The 23,408-nt window shown below is 55.0% G+C and overlaps 1 protein-coding gene across 1 annotated transcript in view; it reads left to right on the top strand.

The window, feature by feature from the left end:
* The first annotated feature begins 14,455 nt into the window (after positions 1-14,455).
* SLC38A10 (solute carrier family 38 member 10) overlaps positions 14,456-23,408 on the top strand; it is a 40,951-nt gene continuing 31,998 nt past the window's right edge. The window contains exons 1-3 of the mRNA XM_065897933.1: positions 14,456-14,554; positions 16,990-17,107; positions 22,667-22,712. Coding sequence (XP_065754005.1) covers positions 14,456-14,554; positions 16,990-17,107; positions 22,667-22,712 — 263 coding nt within the window. The remainder of the gene's footprint in view (positions 14,555-16,989; positions 17,108-22,666; positions 22,713-23,408) is intronic.

Here is a 23,408-nt window from a genome sequence, read left to right as displayed (position 1 = left end):
CCCGGGCAGTGCAGGGCCAGGATGGGGCAGGGGTGGTTTCTGCCTGGCTCTGCTCAGCGCACAGCCATCCGGCCTCTGCCCTCTGCCCTCTGCCCTGCCCGGCCTTCCTCCTGTTGGTCTCTCCCTCCTGTCTCTGGGTATCTCTCCATCTCTGCACCCCCTTCCCACCCTGCATCCCGAAGCACATCCTCCAGGGCAGTCAGTCTGCTGGAGGGACAGAGGGAAAGCACTGCCTAGAGATCTGCGCCCTAGGTGACAGTTTCCCACTGGAGGCCTGGCCCCTGATTCTTGGCCTATGTGGCCGCCTGCCCATCCCCCGCACCCTGCCTTCAGGTCTCTGTGCCCACCCCACCCCCAGACACCTAGGCACCTTCCAGAGAACCTCGAAGGCTTGTGCTTACTTAGACCCTTCGCTCCTAGGGGATGGGGATGTTTGCACCTTTTTCAGTCCCTTGTTGCAGGAAGATGTGTGTGGTTCTCCTGCTGTCTTCTCCCCAATCCTGTGGGAGGCTGCACAGTGCCTCAGGACGAGGCCCCTCCCTTAATCTCTCCTGGCTTTTCCCCTCAGAGAACAAGTGGCCATTCCCCCGCCCCCCATCACAACTCTAGCAGATGATGGAGTCCCCAGGAGCCATTAAACAGCTGCCCGAGACCAGTGGCTACAGGGTAGGGCTGTGGGAGGAAGCCAGAGCGCCCCCTGCAGGGTCCCCAGGAGCAGACGGCCGCCAGCCTCCTGCCTTTTCCTGGAGATGGCATCCACAGGGGCCCAGGTCCCACATCAGCCCGGGGCAGCCAGAGTTGCAGGTGGTGGGGTCACCTTGGAGCCGGGCTCTGCTCCCTCCCAACTTTCCACGTGCTGGCTCGCCGGCCAAGCTCTTCTCAGCTCAGAGCTCCTCAAGGTGAAGAGGGCATCCTTGAGGGCTCTGGCGGCCCCACGCCAAGGTCCAGGCACCAAGGTCACTGCCAGCCCACACCGCAGGAAGGGAGAGGGGTGATCAGGAGGTTACAGCGAGGGAGGAGGGGGCCGGGGGAGGGGAAATAAAAAAAAGATTACATTTTTTTAAAAGGCACTCTAGCTGTCTGCTGACACCATCTCTGGTCTCCATCTGTTTTATAGCCTGACGGCTCAGGCCGCTGGGCTTTGCCGTCAGGGCGTGTGTGTGTGTGTTGGGGGGCGGTGAGGAGCCAGACCCCCACCAGCCAGACCAGGCGTCCTGGTAGACGCACCTCCTTTCTGCTCCCACCCCCATCCCTGGCTTCTGCTACGGGACTGCTCCGGCCACGGGCACCCAACCCTTGTCAGGGTGAAGGGCATCTGGTGCAGGTGAGATCCCAAGGGTGGAGGGGAACCTGGCCCCTGGCTGGCGGCCACTATCGCTGCCCATCTATCCCCCTGACAGGTCAATTTTCTCCCGTGTTTTACAGGACCTTTCAGAGCAGGAAATGTGATCTGGCGGCTGATTTATGTCTTTACCTGGTCTTTGTTCACAAGCCTGCTCTGCGGTCCCCTGCTCTGCAGGGCTGCGTCTGTGTAAGTGTCCAGGCCCTGAGTTCCTCCGCAGGGGTCCCCACCCTCGGCTCCTCCCAGGGACTGGGGCCGACTGTGCCCAGCCTGAGCTCGCCTCTGACTCGGGAAGAGGGTCCGAGCGGCTTGTTTCCTGGGAAAGGGGTGGTCTGGGGGCACTTCGAATTTCCTGGCAGAGGGGCTGCCCCAGCCACATCCTCCTACCACCTGCAGTGTGGGGAATGGTGACGTGGGGAGAAGGATGGGGAGCCACATCTGGGGAGAGCCGTGTCCCTTAGCAATGCTTCCCGGGTTTGGAAGGAAGGGACGGTTAGGGTAATTGTGTTCCTTACATGTTAAGTTGACTTTTGTTTCTCAAACTGAGTTCTTCCCTGGTGTCATAGCACACACGGGGCCAAGGCGGGATGCGGGCCTCTCCCCTGGTCTCCTCTCGGGGAGACAGCAGTTGGAGGATTTTAGCAGCCACCTTCTGAAATAATGAAAATCTTCTGTGTATAATTGACAAGCTCTCAGTCTTTTAGAAAGTGGCACAGAGCACGTTTAGAAAACTTTCAGCGGACATTCCAAGTGAAAACAGCTCTTGGTTCCTGCCCCGCCTCCACCTCCCCCAGGTGCCACCCCCCCACCCCTTCTCAAGAGGATTCTGGGACCCTGAGACCGTGGTCTCTTCCTCCGCACCATCCACAGGTTCCGTGTGGTTTTGTCGCATACTCTGGGTGCTAGCCGAGGTGACCACTGCTAACAAACAAGCTGGATGCCACCCTCCTCCTGTTTCCACCAATGCCCAGGTCTCGCCCCCGAGGCGCTGCCACCTAGTACCCAGGGGCCCACGATATGATTATCACTCGCTCGGTGGTCAAACAAGTAAGTGGATTGAGATCCTCAACCCAGAGTCTGTGTGGGTGTCTCCAAGAAGAGGGTGAGTCCTGCCCTGACCACCAGGGCTCCCCGAGGTGGGGAGATGCAAACATGGCATACTGGGGGGCCCGGCATGGGCAGATGGCCTCCCAGCAGACCCCACTCCTGAGCAGTGGGCTCTGCCTCGAGATTAGCAGGGGCCATGCATGATTCTTGCCGAGGTAGGACCCCCATGGCCATGTGGTCTCTGCCCCCACAGGAAGCCCAGACACACATGTCCAGCCAGGACCTGTGTGTGACCCAAACCTTGGCCAGCAGACTCTCCCTGGTTCTTGGTGTTGATGCCTGACCGAGTCACCAGGTAAAGGGACAGGTAGAATCTGTGGGTGTGGCTGACCAGGTGTCCTGGCCCGACTGTGGGTGTGCCTGACCAAAGGTGAGTAACATTATTCCTGCTTCTCGCCTCCCCAGGAGGCCCCACTTTCCAGCCACCTGTTTCTTTTTTCTTTTTTTCTTGGCTGAGCCACGCAGCTTGTGGGATCTTAGTTCTCCAACCAGGGATTGAACCCAGGCCCTCAGCAGTGAGAGCAGGGAGTCCTAAACACTGGACCGCCAGGGAATTCCCTCCAGCCACCTGTTTCAACTGTGAGATCCTGTTATCCTTCCAAACTTATCCTGTTTAAATGGTGAGAACAGTGTTGGTTTTTGTCTCCAAAAACTGAAAGTATTTTGCTGATTCAAGACCCACCAAGATGAAATTAACAGGGTTGGGACTTGCGGTTCCACTTGGAAAGGACTATAGTCCAGGTCATGCCCACCAACCCACCCATTTATCTCTCCATCCATCCATCATATGTACATTTACTCACCCATCTGTCACCCACCCACCAATCCACCAATTCTCCCCTTCCATCCACCCATCTACCCATGATCCACTTACTCATTCATTCACCTGTTCACCCACCCACCCATCCATGTGTCCATTCATTTGCTCATCCATCCTCTATCTATCTATTCCCCACTCCAGCAAGCCACCTTTCTATGAGGAGCACTGACAATATTCCGGGCCTGGTATCAGGTACCAGGGCCACAACAGTACATGAGACCTTGCATTAGTCCCAATCTGGTGGAAGAAATAACATGTAAATCCAGGGGGCTCTGGGGCACGTGAGCAGGGCATGTATAACCCAGTTGGGGGAAAGAGAGGGCCAGGGAGTCTTCCAGGAGGAGGAGTCTGTGGAGCTTCAAAATGGGTAGTGAGGAAGGGCCTGCTGGGCAGAGGCCAGGAACGGTGGGTGGCTTGAGAAGCCTGAAGAACAGAGTAGGGGGTCGGAAGTACAGCAGGATGCAAGCTGGAGCTGCAGAGCTGATGTGGCGGGCCTCATTCCCAGGCCATTTGGGAAGGGCAGAGGCGTGACCACCGACCAAGGAACCCATCATATCCTTCCTTCCTGGTGTTCCATCTCAGTATCAGCCAACCACTCACGCTGGAAATGATGATATGGAAGGAAAGAGGGGCCACAGCCCCTCTTCCGATCCTTCCCCCATCAGTTTGCTGGAGGAGAACTCGGGCACAGCAGAAAGTGAAATAAAGACAGCGGAGTTAGTTTTGTGGCCTGTCTGTACTGCGTTCATAACGACGGGATACAAGAGCAGGCACCAGCTACAAAATACGAGTTGTGTGATTTCAGTGATTCCGCCTATATTTGTGTTTCAAACGGGCATCACACATTATAAAGATGAATGTTAAACGCATGCTAATAATTTAAAGTTTTCTTTACTTAGAATGACATTACACAGCAACTAAAAAACACCATGACAAGTGGAGAGACCATGGAAGAAAGGGAAAACGTTTATGCTTTCCCTGCTTTGATGGAATTTTCCGTGACTTTTGAGCAGGGTCCACACTTCCCTTTTTTTTAAAAAAATTATTTTTTAATAAATTTATTTTATTTATTTATTTATTTTTGGCTGCACTGGGTCTTCATTGCTGCGGGCGGGCTTTCTCTAGTTGTGGCGAGCAGGGGCTACTCTTCATTGTGGTGCGCGGTCTTCTCATTGCGGTGGCTTCTCTTGTTGGGGAGCACAGGCTCTAGGCGTGCGGGCTTCAGTAGTTGTGGCACGTGGGCACACTCTCCTTTAACTGGGCCTCATAGGTTTTGTAGCAGGTCCTGCAGATGACGGAAGGGACTCACTTCTCCCTGTGGGTTTTGGGTGCAGTGTTAGGAAGGCCTGGCCTGCTGGGGCAACTCTCCCCCCTTTAGCCTCAAACACAGGTGACTTCAATCTCTGTCAGCGCGAATTGAGGTGACTGTGGCCCAGCTCCCAGGGAGGAGCTCACCACACAGAAGTGCCCTTTCAAGACCCCTGCTTGGAGCTAGGGGACCCCAGGAAGAGTGGGGGCACATCCTGCAGCTCCGTCCTGTGACTGCCTTCCCCAGGGGCTGGAGGATGGGAATGAGGCCAGAGGCTTCTTGTCTGCTCGGGCTTCACCCCCGATCGCCCCCCCACTCCCCCCCACCGTGGTCTTGGCTGCTTCCATCCCCAGGGATGCTGAGCACAGGAGTCGTCTGTGTGGAGCCTGGACGGGTTGGGGGCTGGGCTGACGTGTGACCGAAGGCTGTGCGCTCTGAACCCTCCTGGATCTGTATCCGGCCAGTCCGACTGCCTGCCCTGCGCAGAGGCAGGAGGCCACACCCCCAGGTAGTGTGGGGACAGCTGGAGGAGCCCGGGCTAGAATCCGAGCCTGGTGGTCCTTGTCATCATCACCGGTCCCTGATGGGCCCTGGACGTGCAATGGGCGCCTGGCTTGGGGCTCAGCACCTGCGAGCCTGGAATTTCACTGGCTCTCCTGTTATCTGAAAACTCGGCCTGTGTTTGGGCACCCAAACAACGGTAATAACACTAGTGGGCGGTGACAGCGCCCACGTCCCACGCACATCTGCTGCTTCCGAAACACGTGGCCCACTCCACCTCCATGGCACCTGACAGAGCAGGCGTGGTGACCGCCTCTCCATCCCTGGGGTCGAAGGCCTGTGAGCTGCCAAGTGTCCACAAGCGGAGGCCGGCCTTTCACCTGCAGAGGTGGTGGCAGGGCCCACTGTGGCCACTTCTAGAGGAAGGGGTGGGCAGTGCTGCAGCGGGGGCGGCTCCTCATTGATTAAGCCCGTGCTGTGTACCAGGCCCTCTGTGGGCCTCACTTAATTGACTGCCATGGCTGTGGGAGGTGTGTGTGTGTGTGTGTGGTTAGCGCTATATTTCAGTGAGGAAACCAAGGCCAGATGAAGATGATTGTCCAGCCCGATGGCTGGAAGATGGGGAGAGGCTTTGAAGGTCGCCTGGTGGCTACAGCCCTGTCAGCAGCAGCTCTTCTGAAGGAGAGATGAAGAGTGAGTCTACCCTCGGGCCAGGCGCCAGGTGGGGCTCCTCCAGGTCCTGTTGGAGCAGATACTGTTCCTCACCCTGGGAGGGGGCCTGAGGATTTGACAAAGCCCGGGCGCGGATCCAGAGGGCCCGGCCAGGCCCCCTGCCCTCAGCCCTGCCCACCCCCACCCCCCCCCGCCATCTGTAGCCTCCCTGCCCGGGACCCCTGCCTTCGTGAAGGCTGTCGTCCCCCCAGGCCCAGCTCCGGCCCTCTGCCTGGGGAGTGGAGGGGGCTGTGTCCCCAGGGACAGCCCGTCCTGCGCTCTCTGTCTCCATCAGCTCTCGGCTGTCACCGGCTCTAATTACCCAGGCTCCATCTGCCTGGGCCTCTGCACAGCTGGGGAAGCTCTCAGAAGCTGCACCCCACGCCCAGGCATGTCACATTCCTGTATACCTCCCCACCGCCCCGCTGTCCTGCCCAACTGCAGGGCAGCCACGGGTGCAGGGAGCCTGGGGCGGGGGGTGGGGGAGTGGGGAGGGGGCTGCTGCTGCTGGATGGGGGAGGCTGAATGCGGCCCAACTGTGCCCCAGGACTCCCAGCTGTGTCTCCCTCATCCCCCCCATCCTAGTCCTGTCCCCCGACCTAGCAAAGAGAAGTCAGAAATTTATCACTCTGGGTCTGTTGGGGCCAACTGGAGGAGCTCAGTGTTCTAATGGCGAGGGCGAGGGCAGGACTTCCCCACATGAAGGGGACCGTCTGACCTTCCAGGGTTGCCTCCCACCCTGTGGGTCACAGCCTTCCCTGGAGCCCGAGCAGGGCCCATGGGCCCTGTGGTGCCTGGGCAAGCCGTGTTTGGGGCACACCTTTTAGGAGAGATAAGTGACACCTTTGATCCCAGGCACGCTGCCCTGGAAGGGGGCCCATCCTGGGGAGATGTCCCCGCTTCTGTGGCCTGGGAGGACCAGATGCAGAAGGGGCTGAAGAAGGTGGGCATTTGCCGGGCTCTGGCCACCATTGCTGGCTCCTCCCTTCTGGAGCATGAAATGGCAGTTTCCTGCCGGCTCACAAAACCTTCGAGGCAGCTCACCCTGGCAAGCCTGGGGCGCGCACATCTGTAGCCAGAACATCCCACCCTTTGTCCCCACTCCTCAGATGTAGCCTGGGGAGCAGGCGTGAGGCCTCATGCCTCTTGCTGGCCTGCTCCACAGAGGGTCCGTGGGGCAGGGAGGAGGGTGAGCCGAGTGCATGCTGGGGTCTCAGCCCGGCTCTGCCCCAATCTGCCAGGCTGAGGCTGAGCGGAAGGTGGCCATGGTACAGCCTGGCATCCTGGTTTAAGGAGGATGGAATCCCAGAGCAGACGGGGGGAGCACATGGCCTGCTGGTTAGGGGTTGGCAGCTGCTGGGGTCAAGTACCAGCTCCTAATCTGCTTGGTGCGTCAGGAGAATGAGCTCAGACATGGCCCTGACTTTCCCGCACCCCCAGATCTGCCTCCAGCCCCAACAGGAAGGGAAACACCTTGTGAATTTCCCAGGGACCTAGGTAGGGAACCCACCCGCCCATGCAGGGCCTGCAGGGATGGTGCCTGGGGGTCCCTGTGTCCAGACGTGCGACTCTGCACCTTATGTGCCCAGGCAGCTCTCGCCTCGTGTCTGGAATTTTTAAAAAAAGGGGGGGAAAAATAAAGTAGATGAAAGCAGCTTTTCCATCTTGTCAAATTCTCAACCACCCCCTCTAATTACAAGATGATAATGAGATTCAGGGGAAGTTTTCTCTTGGTGGCCAAGATTGCAATCTGAAGCTTTTGTCTGAGCCCAGGGACATCATAAAGGTCACACTGTCCCTCCAGCTCAGCCTGGCTGCACAGAAGGCTCTCCCTGATGGGCCTGGGGACACACTTCCCATTCCCCGCTGCTGGATAGGACCTGGCCAAGGGCTCCCCCCTCAGACCAGGGAAAGGGGAGGCCCCAGTGTGGACCAGGTCTACAGAGGCCACATGAGGCCCCAAAGCTTAAATGAAGGTGAGCTTGGAGACGGGTCTGGAGTGGTGCAGTAGTGTTCTCTGTGTCCCCTTTCCCCTAACGTGGCCTAAAGCATCCCCAGGAGCCAGTCCCACAGGCACGGTGCTGGACTCCACAACCAGCTAGAAGATGCTGCCTCCCTTGTCTCAGCTCAGGGGGCAGAGGCTAGCAGCCCCTCGTGCAGGGAGCTTGGAGCCACAATGACCTGTGCCCAGGCACTTGGCCTCCTGTTATGTGGCCTTAAGCAAATCGCCTTGCCTCTCTGAGCCTCAGTTTCCCCATCTGTAAAATGGAGAGGGTAACAGTTAGGGATTACCATTGGCTGCCTCTAGTAGGAAGTCGAGAAGTTTGCCCTGGCCAGGCTGCTACCAGGACCTGGGCTCTACTCTGAATGAGAAGAGTTGGAGCTCTGACTTTCTGCCTGCCATGTGATGAACAGACTGTGAGGAGGCCAGGAAGTGCCAAGTGAGGAGAGCATTGCAGTGGTCCAGGAAAGAGATGATGATGACCGGGACCATGGTGGAAACAGAGGAAGTGGTAAGATTCATGGGTATCTGAACATGGACTCAACAAGATTTCCTGACAGATTGGATTAGGGTTCTGACTGAAAAGGAGAAGTCAAGGATGGGTCCAGGGCAGCTGCAGGAGTTCCAGCCATCACATCTGCATTCCAGGCAACAGGAATGAGGCAGGGAGAGATAAAAAGGACCATTGAAAAGGCTTTCCTGGAGTTCACCCAACACTTCTGCTAACATTGGTCAGGTCTTAGTCGCATGACTGTCCTGACTGCAAAGGGGGGATGGGAAGAGTAATCTCTTTGCTGGGTACAATGCCATTGACAAGGACAGAGAGATGTTGTTAATAGGGAGAAGGACAGCATGGACACTGGTCAGGAAGCCACTTGGAGATGCTGATCACTATACACTTAGCCCAGGGTCAGCTCCCAGTGGGCACGGGCGATGCCCTGAGCGCTGACAACCTGGGCCAGGTGGCGTGTCCCACGGACCCTCTCCACCTGCAGGAATTAGGCGGGAGTTTCTGTGGTTCTCCAGGGTGAGCACTGCAAATTAGGTGGTGTTGTGAACTTGGCCCCATAGGAGGACATGGTTGGCTTGGGCAGCGAGGGGTGGCCAGGAAAAAGGAAGAGACAGGGCCAAGGTGGGGTTGCGGGGTGGCTGAGAAGGGCACCAGGGAACCATTGGCCAAGGAGGGGAAGGATGAACCTGTCAGACGGAGCAGGTGAGGCCGTGGCAGGGGCTATGTCTGCGGGAGGCCTGCTGTGTGGACACTGAGGGGCCTGAAACCCGGGCGTGTCCAGAATGGGCAGCATGGTCATGTGCGTGTCCTAGGGCTGCTGTAACGAAGTTCCAGAAACTGGGGTACTTAACAAATTCATTCTCTCCCAGTTCTGGGACCAGAAGTCTGATATCAGGGTGTCAGCACAGTCAGTTCTTTCTGAGGGAGAATCTGTTCCATGTCTCTCTTCCAGCTCCTGGTACTGCCGGCCATCCTTGGCGTTCCTTGGCTTGTAGATGAATCACGCCAATCTCTGCCTCTGTGTTCACAGGTGTTCTCTCTGTGTGGGTGCCTGTGTCCAAATTCCCCCTTTTTGTAAGGACACCAGTCATATTGGATTAGGGCCCCCCGCATATGCTGAGGGACTGGGGTTAGGAATGCACACATGAATTTGGGTGTGGGGGGGTCACATCCACCTTAAACCTGCAGGGTAGGAAGGTGAGGGTGGAGATTGCAGCAACGGCCCCAGGCTTGGGAGGTCACAGGCCCTCATTCGTGGATGTTGGGGTTCTGGGACATTAGGAGGCAGCTCTGCTGATGGCAGTTTCTCAATTTCTTGTAGAAAACACCCCTTGGCCCTCTCCCTCCCCCACCAGGCATCCTGGGGTGGGTCTGTCCAGTGAGGTCCCTGGGGAGGGCCTGTGGGAGGGCATCTGGGCCAGGCTGTTGGCTGGGAGAAAATGTAGGTGCCTCTCCCCGGTACCCCATTCTGGCGTCCTGCCTTCCAGGAAAGGGAAGAGGAGGGCCTCCCTGGGTGACCCTTTGGGTCCCAGAGCCACCTGAGGAGGGGAGGCCTGGTCTACCCTTGGCCCAGCTGGCTACTGGTCTCCCTCAGGTCTGGGTCAGCTGGCCTGGCCCCTGGTGTGGACAGGGGCTGCTTGCCTCCTGGGCTTCTGACCTTCCCAGTCTCCAGAGATTTGGGACCTGCATGGGGGGCCCTGGAGGACTGGATGGTTAGTCTGTGGTTTTTCCAACAGAGGGTCTCATGGCTGCCCCTGCTCCAGACAGAGGCCCCTGGAGGCAGAGGGAACCAGTGTCAAGACCCCTGGAAGGCCCTGCCGGCCCCCAAGGCTCTCCCAGGCCCACTCAGCCCAGGTGCCCATGAGCAGCTCCTCTCCTGTCTTCCTCTCCCGGGCTGCTGGCCCCTAGCCCTCCTCCCAGAGCCCGAGCCAGCACCGGTCACCAACAGCTTGAGATCTGGGAAAAACCCTTGGTCCGTGGCTTTAGGGGCTGGGGCCAAGGATGGACTCTCAAAACTGGGCCCACTCAGTGGGGGGCTAAGGGTGGCCCACCCAGCTCCCCCTTGTCAGCCCCAGCGAAGCTCCCTTGCACCTGGGCAGCTCCCCAGGCGTCTCCAACTTGGGCAGCCCCTGACAGAGGAGGAGGGGACATAATCATTATCCTCCTATCCTCCAGGCCACAGTGGGGCCAGCCCCTGCCTCCCCACCTCACATGCTCCCCTCTCCCAACACAAAGGGGCCTATGAAATGAACTGAGCAAACGTACTTTGGAAAACACCAGGGCCTCCCCTCTCCTCTCACACCTCATTAAGACCTGACCACCCCCACCCAGAAAACCAAGGTCACGGCCAAGTGTGTGTGGGGGGCCAGGGGGCGGGCGCGGCGGGGGCAGCAGTCAAGAGGTTCCCTGTGAATGCAGTTACTCCACGTGGTTCCAGCACTGCCCCTTCCTCTGAGGAGGAGGCCTGGGGGTAGGACGGGGTTGGTGGATTCCCCCAAGCATGTGATCTAATTGCACCCCGCCCAGCGGATGCTAAATGAAATCCATTCCTGTCTGCTGGACCTGTTGTCAGTTTTATGGCTCTGGGGTTATATAAACAGCGGGAGGAGAGTACAGGGAGTCAGGGCCAGGGGCCTACCAGGCCTGGGCTCCCTCTTCTTTCCCTCGGCCACCTCCCTGGGCTCAGGGCAGCCTCCAGGCTCTGCTCAGACACAGCCTGAAAGAGGGAGAACCCAACCAGAGAGGGGGATGGGAACTTGGATATCTGGACAGTTCAGCCACTGGGCTGGCATGAACATTTAACTCCTGCTTGCTGGGGTGATGAAAGCCCAGACCCCATGCCAGGGTCCCTGATGCTCAAGCCCCCCCAGGGCCCTTAGTATTCATTTCCAAGGGACCTTCCTGGCCCCCCATCATGCCTCTGGTTTAGAAGCTAGAGACACAGATGAAAAAGCAGAGGATTGCCGAAAAACAATGATGCTCTCCAGGAGAGAAGGGACCAGCCCTCACTGGGGCTTGTACCTGTGACCTCACAGAGAATCGCAGAGCAGGGTCATCAGCCCCATTTTACACCTGAAAACACTGAGGATTGATCCAGTGTCCCAGTAGCCAGGGCACAGCCAGCTCCATGGCCCTGGCTCTGCTTACCACCAGCTCCTGGGGCCCAGGCCACCTTCTCCAAGAGCCCTTCTCTGAAGCAGCCACAAATCTCATGTGGATTTAACCCAGGCTGGGTCCCTGCATTTCTCTGGTGAGGACTGAGGTGGGGGAGAGGGAGGGGAAGGGGAAGGAGGTGGTAGAGGGGCTCACCCTTGGTAAAGCAGGCACCACCTCTGGCCCCCCACCCCAGTGTGGGAGAAACAGCATCCTTCACCTCACTACAGACGTGCCAGGTGGGGTCAGCATGCCCCTCTGTTTGACGACCTAAGTCGCCAGCCTCCAGAGATGGGACCCTCATCCAGCCCCCTTCCCCTCCTTCCCCTGATGGTGCCCATGGCTGTCACCTCCAGCGACCAAATGGAAAGTTGCTGCCACTTCAGTGATGGGTGCCCCAGAACAGGCTCAGAGTGGTTCATTAACATGCCCAGGTCACAAAGTCTTTGTGCTCCAGAAAGCTCCCATGGAACAGTGGTGTCCTGTCAGCTCTGCTTATTGAACTCATGTGTCGGTATCGAGAATGGAGGGGGTGTAGGTTCAGAAATAGCTACAGCCCTGCCCTTCCCTGCTTTACACTTCAGTCCCTAAACCTTTAGGTGGTGCAGGGCGAGGTGAGTGACTGTGTCAGTGGGAATTGCAGGTGGGAGGCCACTCAGAACCAGAGTGGGATAGAGAGGGAGTCCGGGATGGGGGTGGGGCAGCCCAGGGGAGGGTATTGGAGCCCAAGTGAGGTGGGGGAGCATCAACCCGGGCGTTACAAGTATGGAAAGGGAGAATACCAAGATGAACGCTGTGGACCTGGACCCTCAGGGGTATTTGGCGATGTTGCTGTGAAAGTGTGGCTTTCAATATACTTAGATGGACGTTGGAAGAAACCTATATGTGAGTGTGGTACACACGTGTGTCTTCTAATTCTGTCCATTGAGGGACCAGGAGCAGTGGCATCCCAATGGCTGAGCACACACCCAGGGCCCAGATCTTTGTCTCTATGACTAGTCTCCCACTGGAAGGACCCAGGGCTCCTTGGAGAAATGATTGATTCTGGAAAAGTACAGGATGAGCTAGGAACATCTAATTGTGCAGGAAAGCAAGGAAGTGCTCAGAGAATGATGGGGACGCAGCACAGGACACAGGAGCCAGCTGAAGGGGCTGTCACCGTCCAAGTCTGGGAAATTTGAGCATCAGAATAACTAGTGATAGTAATGGATGATAACCCATTGAATACAATAGGAAACTAGGATGATAACCCATTGAATACAATAGGAAACCACAGTGATATCGATACATTAGTACGTTGCAAGTTTGACAAGGAGCAGGACAGTTAGTTTCAAAGTACCTCCCCACAAACCACTCATTTTTTATAAAGGAGAAAGATGTCACTTTAACGTAACTATCTAATCAAGCAAGCAGAGAGAACATCACCAGTAATGGGACAAATCAAAATCATCCAGCACCTGATAGGATTCAGTGGAAACACAGCAGCACATCCATGATATTCCTGCCAAAGCAACGTAACTTGAATTTCATCATGGGTGTGGGTAGGCAGAATACTGGCTCCCCACAAAGATGTGCACCCCTTAATCCAGGGAACCTGTGAATATGTTACCTTACATGGCAAAAGGGACTTTGCAGCTGTGATTAAGGTTACAGACCTTGCGATGGGGAGATTATCCTGGATTATCCGGATGGACTCAATCTAATCACATGAATACTTAAAATTGGAAAACTTTTCCTGGCTGGGTCAGAGATGTGAAGCGAGAGGGAGTTGACCCCCTCACCCTGTTGCCAGATTTGAGGTTGGAGGAAGGGGGCCATGAGCCAGGGAATGCAGCCTCTAGAAACTGGGAACGGGCCTCAGTTTTCAGCTGGCAAGAAAACGGGGGCCGTGCTCCTACCACCTGAAGGAACTGAATACTGCCAGCCACCCAATGAGTAGGAAATGGAGTCTGAACGAGAGTTTCCAGAAAGGGGGCGACCTGCTCACATCTTGATTTCAGTCCGGTGAGATCCATTCTGGACTTCTGACCCCCAGAACGGTAAGAGCAGATTTGTGTTGGTTAAGCTGCTAGATTTGTGGTTACGACAGCAATGAAAAACGAATATAATGAGGAGACGTCAGACAAACTCCAATTGAGGGACACAGGGCTACTTACTAAGCACATTGAAAGAACGCAAAATTCGTAAGATCAACAGCTAATTAGAAAAATGGGCAAAAATGAATAAGCATTTCAAGAAGAAATGTGAATGGACAGTAAAAATATGAGTAGATGATTAACCTCATTTGTAATTAGGGAGAACAAATTAAAAACCACAGTGAGATTCCATTTTATTCACCATATTGGCCAAACTGATGATACCATATGTATGTGACAATGGAACTCGCAGGGTCGAGTTCCTTGTGCTCCAGGCCCGGAAAGACACGGCTCAGGATCCCAGGTCCACAGGAGGATTAGCGGGGTGCTGGGACAGGTGAGCGGCCGCCCGGCCCCGCCCCGCATGCCCTACCCTGCAGACCCAGCCCCCACCTCTCATTGGTTTGCGCCTCGTCAAGCCCCGCCCCCAGGCCTCGCCCTCCCGCCTTCCCCAGGCCCCGCCTCCGCAGGCTCCACCCAGGCCCGCCTCTCGTCTTGAGCGCCTTGCCCGAGCCCCGCCTCCTTGTCGTCGCTTCCGGGAAGAGGAGCCCCCGCAGAAGGCGGAAGTGTGTGTGCCAGGGCGGCTGCGAAACCGGGCTGAGGTGTTCCTGGCTGGCACCCCGCGGCTGCTCTGGGTCTGGGCGTGGGGACACGAGGGTGGTCAGCGAGAGCCAGCGGGGAATGAAGCCATGAGGCGGCCGCGGGGTCTGGCGGGGTCTGGAGGTTGACTGCTCCCGCCGCCTTCCCGCGAGGCCGCCTCCTCCAGGCAGCCACCCGTCCCCCTCAGGGTCTCGCGCCCCGCCGTCGTCCCGGCGTCGTCCCCGCGCCTTGGACTGGGGCTCCCGGGCCCCCAGCCCCCACGCTATGACTGCGGCCGCCGCCTCCAACTGGGGGCTGATCACGAACATAGTGAACAGCATAGTAGGTGTCAGTGTCCTCACCATGCCCTTCTGCTTCAAACAGGTGAGTCCAGTGGGCAGTGGTTGCCGCTCAAAAATGGAAAGTGACCACAGGATTCAGTGTTCTTTTTCTTTACTATTATTTTTTAAAACTCTGACCTGACTGCACTTGTATTCAGAAACACACAAGTCAAACCTCCAGGCCTTGGAACTAGATTGGGGTGTTGGTTACAAGGTGATTACTAAATTCTCCAGAGCGTACGCTTAAGATCTCTGCGTTTCACTGTATGCCAGTGTTACCTTGATTGAAAAAATCTGAAATGTTAAAAAATTGGTGTTATCCCAACATTAAATACTGCATGAAAGAAACTCACCATTTTTGAGGTGTGAATTCATTTGGCTTCTGTTTAATTCACAAATAGACAGGCATCTGGTACGTTAGAAAAGGAAGATTGATGGAATTATCAAATTGGGTAACCTCTTTCCTAAAAATGAACTTCTTAGCTTCCTGTGTGCCACGGTGGAGGTGCCGCTCCACCTGCCTCCTAGGGCAGGAGCTGTCCACTACCTGGGTTGCTTAAGGCTGGGGGAGGAGGAGTGGGACACCAGAGAAGAACAGGTGGCCAGCAAGGCTTCAAAGACCAGTCTTATGTGATGAAACCAAATAGGTGGAAAAAAATGAAAATAAGATGGACATTTTGGAACTGAAAATGGGCACCAGTCGTTTAATTTTAGATTAACACTTTGCATTTTTCATATTTATCATCTTTTGGATAAAACTAGCAAAAAGAAAGAAAATGCGTTTATGGTTCCCATGTGAGTGGTTGATCTGACTTGGTTGGTGAGCATGTTGGCAGGAGGACAGAGACTGCAGGCCTATGTGGAAGGCCACGCTGGCGGCTTCTAGAAGCCCTGGGGCAACATCTGTGTCTCGGTATGTGAATCCCAGTGTGAGCCGGCCACCTCTGTTTCTGGAAGGACTACATGTCCCAGCGTGCGTTGCGACTTGCCTGGCGCAGAACTGCATCCTGGGATGTGTAGTTGGCTGGTCCTGCGTCTGTAAATGCAGTGCTGTCATCCTTGATGCCTGTCTGCCAAGTGCCACCATGGTAGGGCTCTGGTGATTCAGATTTGAGTATCTGCCATGTGCTGGGCACGAGGCCCCTGCCAGAGCATATAAACGTGGGCCAGGCTGACTTGCCTGGGGAAGAGCTTAGAGGTGGGGGTCTGCATGCAAGCCAAGACCTGGAAGTGGTTTGCCCTGCCCCGAGGGCCTGGCTGAGTTAGGACACTCTCTCACTCATCTCTCAGCATCTTCTCCGTGAGAAGCAGTCAGCCAGAACACAATGTGAGGTCAACGGGCAATTTGGAGATGTGTGTTTTGATCTGCCAGCCAGGTCATTTAAAAAAAGTTTTGGTTTGCGTTTTTTGTTTGTTTGGTTTTAGTAATTTGGGTACTTTTCCAAAAGAATTAACATTTTATTGAAGTGTAACATGCATACAGAAAAGTGGACACATTTCAGGTGTACTCTTGATGGATTTTCCTAACGCTAACAAACACATGTAGCCAGTTCCCAGCTTAAGGAGCACAGCATTGCCAGCATCCTCCAGCCCTGCCTTCTTACTGAGGGTCCCCCTCCTACCCCCAGTACCACAGGTCAGTGTTGCCAGATTTTAACTTTACGTGAATGGGTCATGTTGTAGGTACATTTCAATGTCTGGCTAGCGTTCCTCAATTTATCTGTTTTTTAACCTTTACTAGGCAGGCATGGTGTTTCCTATTTGGAGTGCTTTGGAACTTGTGCACAGGCTTTGACCCCGTGGACGCATTCTGTGGGGTGGTGACCTGCGTGCAGGAGAGCTGGGTCGTGGGCTGTGTGTGCGTTCCGCTCTGCTAGATGCTAGTAGGACAGTTGGTTGTTCCTTCAGTTTTTGGATTACAGATAAACCTGCTGTAAACATTGGCATGCAGGTTTGTGCATGAACACATGTTTTCATTTCTTTTGGGTAAATACCTAGGAGTGCAATTGCTGGTCAGATGGTGAGTGTCTGTTTAACTTATAAGAAAGGCGTAAATGTCATTTTTAATCTCTTCCTTCCAGAATGTGTTTATCACTCGTAGCTGTTGATCCAAGTGGCTGGAAGGTGGTTTGCTGTAGGCTGTCTGCAGGGAACTGGGGAGACTGGCAACCCCTTGCTGTTCCTTGAGACTCTGGGAGGGGCTGGGAAGGAACCAGTGTCCCTGGTGCTCTTTTGGGGTCATGCACAGGCTTTATGTCTTTGGACAGAGCCTGTGGCCACCACATCCAGGAAATTGTCCTTTTAATGCTAGGAACCGCTGCCCATAGGCACGGGAACTAAACAGAGCTGGGGCCTCGTGTCTAGGGGGCGGGGGCCGTGGGGAGGGCTGTTGGTCGTCGCACATGCTGTTCAGTGTGAGAGGTAAAGATGCCGGGTAGCTTTATTTTGTTAACATCTCTTTCTCTCCCAACCCTACAGTGTGGCATCGTCCTGGGGGCCCTGCTCTTGGTCTTCTGTTCTTGGATGACGCACCAGTCGTGCATGTTCCTGGTGAAAGCTGCCAGCTTGAGCAAGCGGAGGACCTACGCTGGCCTGGGTGAGTGCATCGCCTCCCCAGGGAGCGCTGGACCTTTCTCAGTCCCTTCCTAAGAAGTGCAGTGGTTTGGGCCTTATTCTTTTCTTTTTTTTTTTGGCCGTACATGCGGCACGTGGGATCTTAGTTCCCCGACCAAGGATTGAACCTGTGACCCTTGCATTGGAAGCGTGGAGTCTTAAACACTGGACCGCCAGGGAAGTCCCTGGGCCTTATTCTTTTAATTACTTTTCTTCCACTTTATTCTTTATTCCTTTGAACAGCAGTTTCTTGTTTTAAAATTTAATGCAATTTTAAAAAAACTGTTAACATCAACACACATTTTAAAATTGAGGTGATACTCATTCTCCTGTCTCCCCTTTATGCAAATCCACACAGAGAGCCCTCTCTCAGTTCAGGCAGCCTCAGCAGCCTCCGCTCCTGTGCCCAAGAGTCCCCAGAACCTTCCTTCCGAGCTGCCTGACTGGGATCTTGCTGCACATCCCCACTTTGAATGCCATGGGCACACTGTCCTTGGGCTCGGGTTTGTAGCTGGGAGCAAGTCACCATCTCCTTGGTGCCGTCCTCTGTTTCCTGTTGTTGTTGGTTGCAATTTCGATTCCTCTAGATCTTTCTTGCTTCCTTTGATTTCAGCCGAGGCAGAGAAGGCTGTGCTTTCCGCCTTCTTTCAGTTTGACTATTTCCTGGGAAACTTGGCTCTGAGGGCAGGGTCCCTCACTCTCCTGCCCACCTCAGGGTGATGTGTGCAGGCTGCATTCTCTCCACTGCCTCGGAACTTTCAGCTCTGCACTCCATTCTGGGGATACATGGTGTGGGTGTTGAAATACCAATGCACGTGGTCTCAGGAGCCGGCCCTGAGCACTTCTAGGGAAAATTCCTGTCCTCTGGCTGGAAGTCCCTGACCCTCCAGCTAGTGTGTGGCCAGGATGCTGCGTCCGCTCGTGGAGGGCCTGGTTGGGCCCTCAGCTCACAGCTCTCACGGCAGAGAGGAGGTAGCAAGAGGAAATGGTGTGCAGAGTTCCAGGGGCCAAACAAAATAAAAACATCTGCAGGCCCCACATGTGGGCTTTTGGCAGCGTGACCTCTGGTTTCCTTCCAGTCTGCCTACTTTGCATTGGCCTGGGGGTACTTACATTTGTTCTGACCTCAAAACTGAAGGGCTGCTTCCTTCTCTCTCCGTTCTGATGAGAATGGTGATGTCAGACCTTTTCTTTTCTTTAAGTATTTTTTTTTAAGTAATCAATTAATTTATTTATTTTTGGCCGTATTGGGTCTTTGTTGTTGTGTGCAGGCTTTTCTCTAGTTGCAGCGAACAGGGGCTACTCTTCGTTGCAGTGCGTGGGCTTCTCACCGCGGTGGCTTCTCTTGTTGCAGAGCACAGGCTCTAGGCGTGCGGGCTTCAGTAGTTGTGGCATGTGGGCTCAGTAGTTGTGGCTCATGGACTCTAGAGCACAGGCTCAGTAGTTGTGGCGCATGGGCTTAGTTGTTCCGTGGCATGTGGAATCTTCCCGGACCAGGGTTCGAACCCGTGTCCCCTGCATTGGCAGGCACATTCTTAACCACTGTGCCACCAGGGAAGTCCCTGTCAGACTCTTATATTGCTATTGGAGTCATTTGGGGAAGTGAAATTTATCAGCTAAATTTGTGCCCCGCCCCACCCTACACATGAGACCAAATTCTACTTGGGATTAAATGTGCTCCTGGGAAGGTTCCTTCCTCCGTCTGTGGGGCCATGGCCTTTAGGGTGACTCTTTCTCCCCACTGAGGGTTCCTGTAGCAGACATCCCACGAAGTGCTTGGCTGTGCCCTGAAAGAGGATGGGTGACCCTGGCCTGGGGAGGCCGTGGTTTTTGACAGCTGCCTGTCTGAGTATTCTTAGAAAGTCCCTGAGAAGGCAAACTGGTTTGGCTAGTTGTGAAAGATTGAAGAAAACTACCCACGGACACCCTTCTGCATGGCTGGCTGGGGCTGCTACCTTTAACTGCTTGTGGTGACTGCAGCCCAATTCTAACTGCTAGAAGCAAAAAGGATCAGAAACCACCAGTGGTCTCTGGTTATGTCTTTGGTACCAAACAAGATGGCTCAGTTGTGTGAACTCCCACAGTCCCCCAGGCTCAACCTGCAGCATGAGCTGCCCTTCATCTTGGCTCTGTCTTGGCATAGTCTCAGAAATGGACAGGCCCCACCGCTTGGAAAGGAGCCCTAGACAGGAAGAGATGGGAATCTCTCGGACCCTGTGGGCCAGCAACCCTCCCACACTTCCTGAGCCATCTCTTGCTGCCTGTAGGCCTTTCTCTTGTCCTCTGCCTTCTCCTGGCCCAGAGCTTGCGCTGCAGCCAGAGAAGGTGGCCCAGGAGGAGAGCGCTCACTGCGTCCTCGTGCCGCAGGCCCAGGGAAATACAGTCTCTGTCAACAGAGCCCCCAACACATGTTGTCTGCTGGGCCCATGGGCATCAGGCAGGTGGGGGTCAAGGAGATGGACAGACCTGGAGACAGACATGGTGCGGATTTCCTAGAAAGGCTGTCGCAGCTTGAACAAATAACTTTTTTAAACTGTCCGCGCTCCGAGGAACGGGTCGGTGGTTTTCTAGCGTTTCGAGTTTGCGATATTTCTGTTTGGTCCCTCCCTGGAAATAACCATAGCTCTGCTCACTCCTCTCTGGCCAGTGCGTAGGCATCGCTGGAGAATGAACTTTGCCAGTTTGGGGAAGTAAACACTGGTGGATTTTTTATTGGTGTTTTGTGTGTGTTTTTGTGGTGTCTTGTTTGCTGCTTATGGGCTGGTCCACTTCTTACCTGCTCCTCCTTTGCCCTGCATGGCCTACATTTGAGTGGACTTTTCAAACTCCATTTTCAGAAGATATACAGCTATGTCAGATAGTCAACTGCCCCTAGAAGTCGTGGCCCCCTCGAGGCCACTGTGACCCGGGCCCTGCCCGAGGAGGGTGGCCGGGCCTCGCAGCCAACTCGGAGTGCTCAGTTGTGCGCAGCAGATGCTCTGGCACCATGTCTGTGGTCCTGTCATCCGCCCGCCTGGGTTTCCGTGGCCCTGGTCAGCCTGCTGCCCGCTCATGGGTTGGGTGGGGCCTGCAGAGGACCTGTCCCTCCCTGCCTGTCTGCGGTTGCGTGACCTGTACCTGTGGATACTTGGCTTGGGAAATGAGGGTCGTAAAACCAACCTTTCTAACACCCAGGATTCTCTGCACCCCCTACCCCTCATTTATCCAGCAAATGCTCATCACACCCTGGCGGATGGCAGTGGGGAGTTAGCTGCCATCCAAGGCCTGGCTCTGGGGAGGGCTGGGTTGATTGAGGTCATCACCCTCGGCTTGAACAGCACGATTTGGTGCGTGCTTCCCCGCTCTGCCTGCGGGGCAGGAGGCTTTGGACTGTGGGTGGTGAGTATGGGAGTGGGGCTGGGGTCCCACACTCAACGAGGCGGGCTAAGAGTCAGTTCTGTGTGCACAGCGGCCATGGAGCCGTGAGCGAGGCCATGGCCCCAGGAGGACGAGCTGAGCCAGCGTCTCCAGGGAGACTGGAGAGCCCCTCCTGACACCAGTCCTGGCTCCGCACCTGGTGGGAGTGCCGGCTCCTGGCCCCTGTGAGGCCTGGCCCGTGAGCCGCAGCGAGCCTATCACAGATGGAGAGGGAAGGCCCGACCCAGGAGCGTGGGGAAGGGACGCACCTTCTCAGAGACCACCCTGCACACTCCTCCCAGCCTCTCGGGGCAAGTCTGGTTCTGTGGTTCCGGCCCAGAGGGGCAGGAGGGCAGTCCCCGGCTTGCCAGGCAAGAGGCTGAGGGCCGGGGGGCTGCCAGGTATTTGTATCTGTGACTCGGGATTAGAGGTTACTGAGGGATGGACACTTGAAATGGTGGGAGGGGTGTGTGGGGGGCTGGCCCAGGTGAGGAAAGGGTGAGAACGGGGCTGGAACCACAGGCCATCTCAGCACAAGCAGCAACTTGGGGGCAGCCCCGTGAGGGTATCATTCTAGGAACCAGTCGAGTCTTTCTGGGTGAAGAGGTGCCACCTCCCGACTTGACCTCTGGCTTCCTGGAGCAACATTAGCTTCCTCTGTCCAGAATGCAGGTGTGTTCTGGAACTTTCTGTGGCAGGGTGCTCTGAGCATTTGGAATACGCTGAGATGCTCAGCTTCTTTTTGGAGAAGGAAAAGGAATGGGATGGCTGGGCCCTAGGCACCTTCACATTTGGGGCACCAGGCTCTGTGTCTTAGATGACCCTGAGGTGCGAGTGTCTGTGCAGTAGTCAGACGAGCTGGGAGGCTGAAGTGACCTCCCCAGCAGAGTGGCCCCCTTTGCTTCTCAAGGCCACCTGCCCTGTGGCTGTGTAGCCCGGGTCAGGTGCCACGCTCACTTGCTTTTGGCAGTGTCATGCCTTTTCCTAAGTAATTTGAAAGTAACAAGCATCTTTGGACTCATTCGTATCAGTCGGCCTTCATGTTCCCTACTTTCCCAGTCTCCTGGGCGGCCCTGGCGCTGTGTGAGGGAGGGACAGGGGCAGGAAGCTGGGGCTGTGCTGTCACATGCACCCCCTTCTGGTTGCTCCTGGGACACCAGAGCTTCTCCCTGCCCTCGTCCTGCTGGACTGTGGGGATGGGACACAGGGGTTCCCGGCCACTGTTAGGTCCTGGGAGGGACCTGCTGAGTCAGCTCTTAATCTCGCCTCCGCTAGAAGCAGGTCCACTGTCAGGAAGGAAGGGCAGAGGGGCTCCTCTCCGCTGTAGGACGCGCTGTTCACCAGCAGGGCAAGTGGGGGCAGGCCCGAATGCACTTGTCCCCTCCTGTCCCAAAGTACCACATCTGAGATTTTCTTCTGAAATCACAGAGGAGACATAGCGGCCCTTAGCCAGGTCCCCTTGGTGTGGCTGTGAAAACCAGATGTGCTGGGGCTAGGCTGAAAGCCCTCCTGGGCACCCCCTACCCCTGTGTAGCTTCTGCCCCAGGCAGGCCTCTTTCAGCTTCCTTCACAGCTGCCCGGCTTGCCCAGAGATAAACTATTACTTCGCTGGGATGGTTTTTCTTGTCTTTTTTTCTTTCCTTTTCTTTTCTCTCCTTTTTTTTTGTGTGTGTGAGAAAACCAACCCACACTGGCTTTGTTCTTATTTGCTGTGATTCTTGTTTGTTGAAGGTAGATCTGAAAAAGAGCATGGGACCAAGATTTTAAAATACCCCCTTTAGGGCTTCCCTGGTGGCGCAGTGGTTGAGAGTCCGCCTGCTGATGCCAGGGCACGGGTTCATGCCCCGGTCTGGGAAGATCCCACATGCCGTGGAGGGGCTGTGCCCGTGAGCCATGGCCGCTGAGCCTGCGCGTCCGGAGCCTGTGCTCCGCAACGGGAGAGGCCACAACAGTGAGAGGCCCGCGTACCGCAAAATAAAATAAAATAAAATAAAATAAAATATCCCCTTTACATCCATGGAACTCCAGACCTGCAGGTTTTTGTCAAATTGCCTTTCACAGCTTTTATTAGTAACATTTTTACTGATGTGCTTCTCCCACTGTTGGACTGAGCTGTTCATTTTCTCCCCCACCCTCCGCCCACTAGCGTTGCACGCCTATGGAAAAGCAGGGAAGATGCTGGTGGAGACCAGGTAGGTGGTGCCATTCTGTTGGGGTAATTCTCTCTGTTCTTCACCTGTGGCCAAAGAGAAACTGGAGAATTGTTACACAATGAGCCGTATGTTTTAGATGCGGATTGGTTCATAGCTTAAAATATTTCTCTGAAGTGTTACTTACTAAATAGCTGAAAGTTCAGTTTATTGTACCCTTAAAATGATTAGTGTCGAGGCTGAAAGCCGTATTTAAGTCTTAATAAGAAAAATATAAAAATGGAAAACCCAGGGAACATAGCGAGGGGGCGCTCCCACGGCTGCACTTCATCTCTTGGTTCTGTTCCTGAAGCTCATACGCACCCCCCCACCCCGCCCCCTGCCCCGGACACTGTTGCATAAAGGTGGCATTAAACTCATATTCTCCCTTTGGAGTAAAATTTTATGAGATGAAAAAATGGTTGGGAAATTGCACTTTTAGGCTTCTAAATTAGGGAATTGGAAACTGAAAAGGATAACCTTTTCTAAAGCAGTCGATTGTTCTTTTAACTTGTCTAACATCACAGTGCATTTCTGTAGCACCTGAAAGAACTTTTAGAACCTCCTGTGGAGAGAAAAATGTAATGCCACATAAAGAAGAGTTCAGTGTTACTCAATATTCATTCTGAGTAAAATAGCAAACTCCACAGCCAAACCCTGTAAACCGCTGAATGTTGATACCACGTCTCCCATTCAGCC

Source organism: Phocoena phocoena, chromosome 19 (genome assembly GCF_963924675.1).
Source record: "Phocoena phocoena chromosome 19, mPhoPho1.1, whole genome shotgun sequence".
Taxonomy (NCBI): Eukaryota; Metazoa; Chordata; class Mammalia; order Artiodactyla; family Phocoenidae; genus Phocoena; species Phocoena phocoena.
This window is presented reverse-complemented; position numbering and strand designations above follow the sequence as displayed.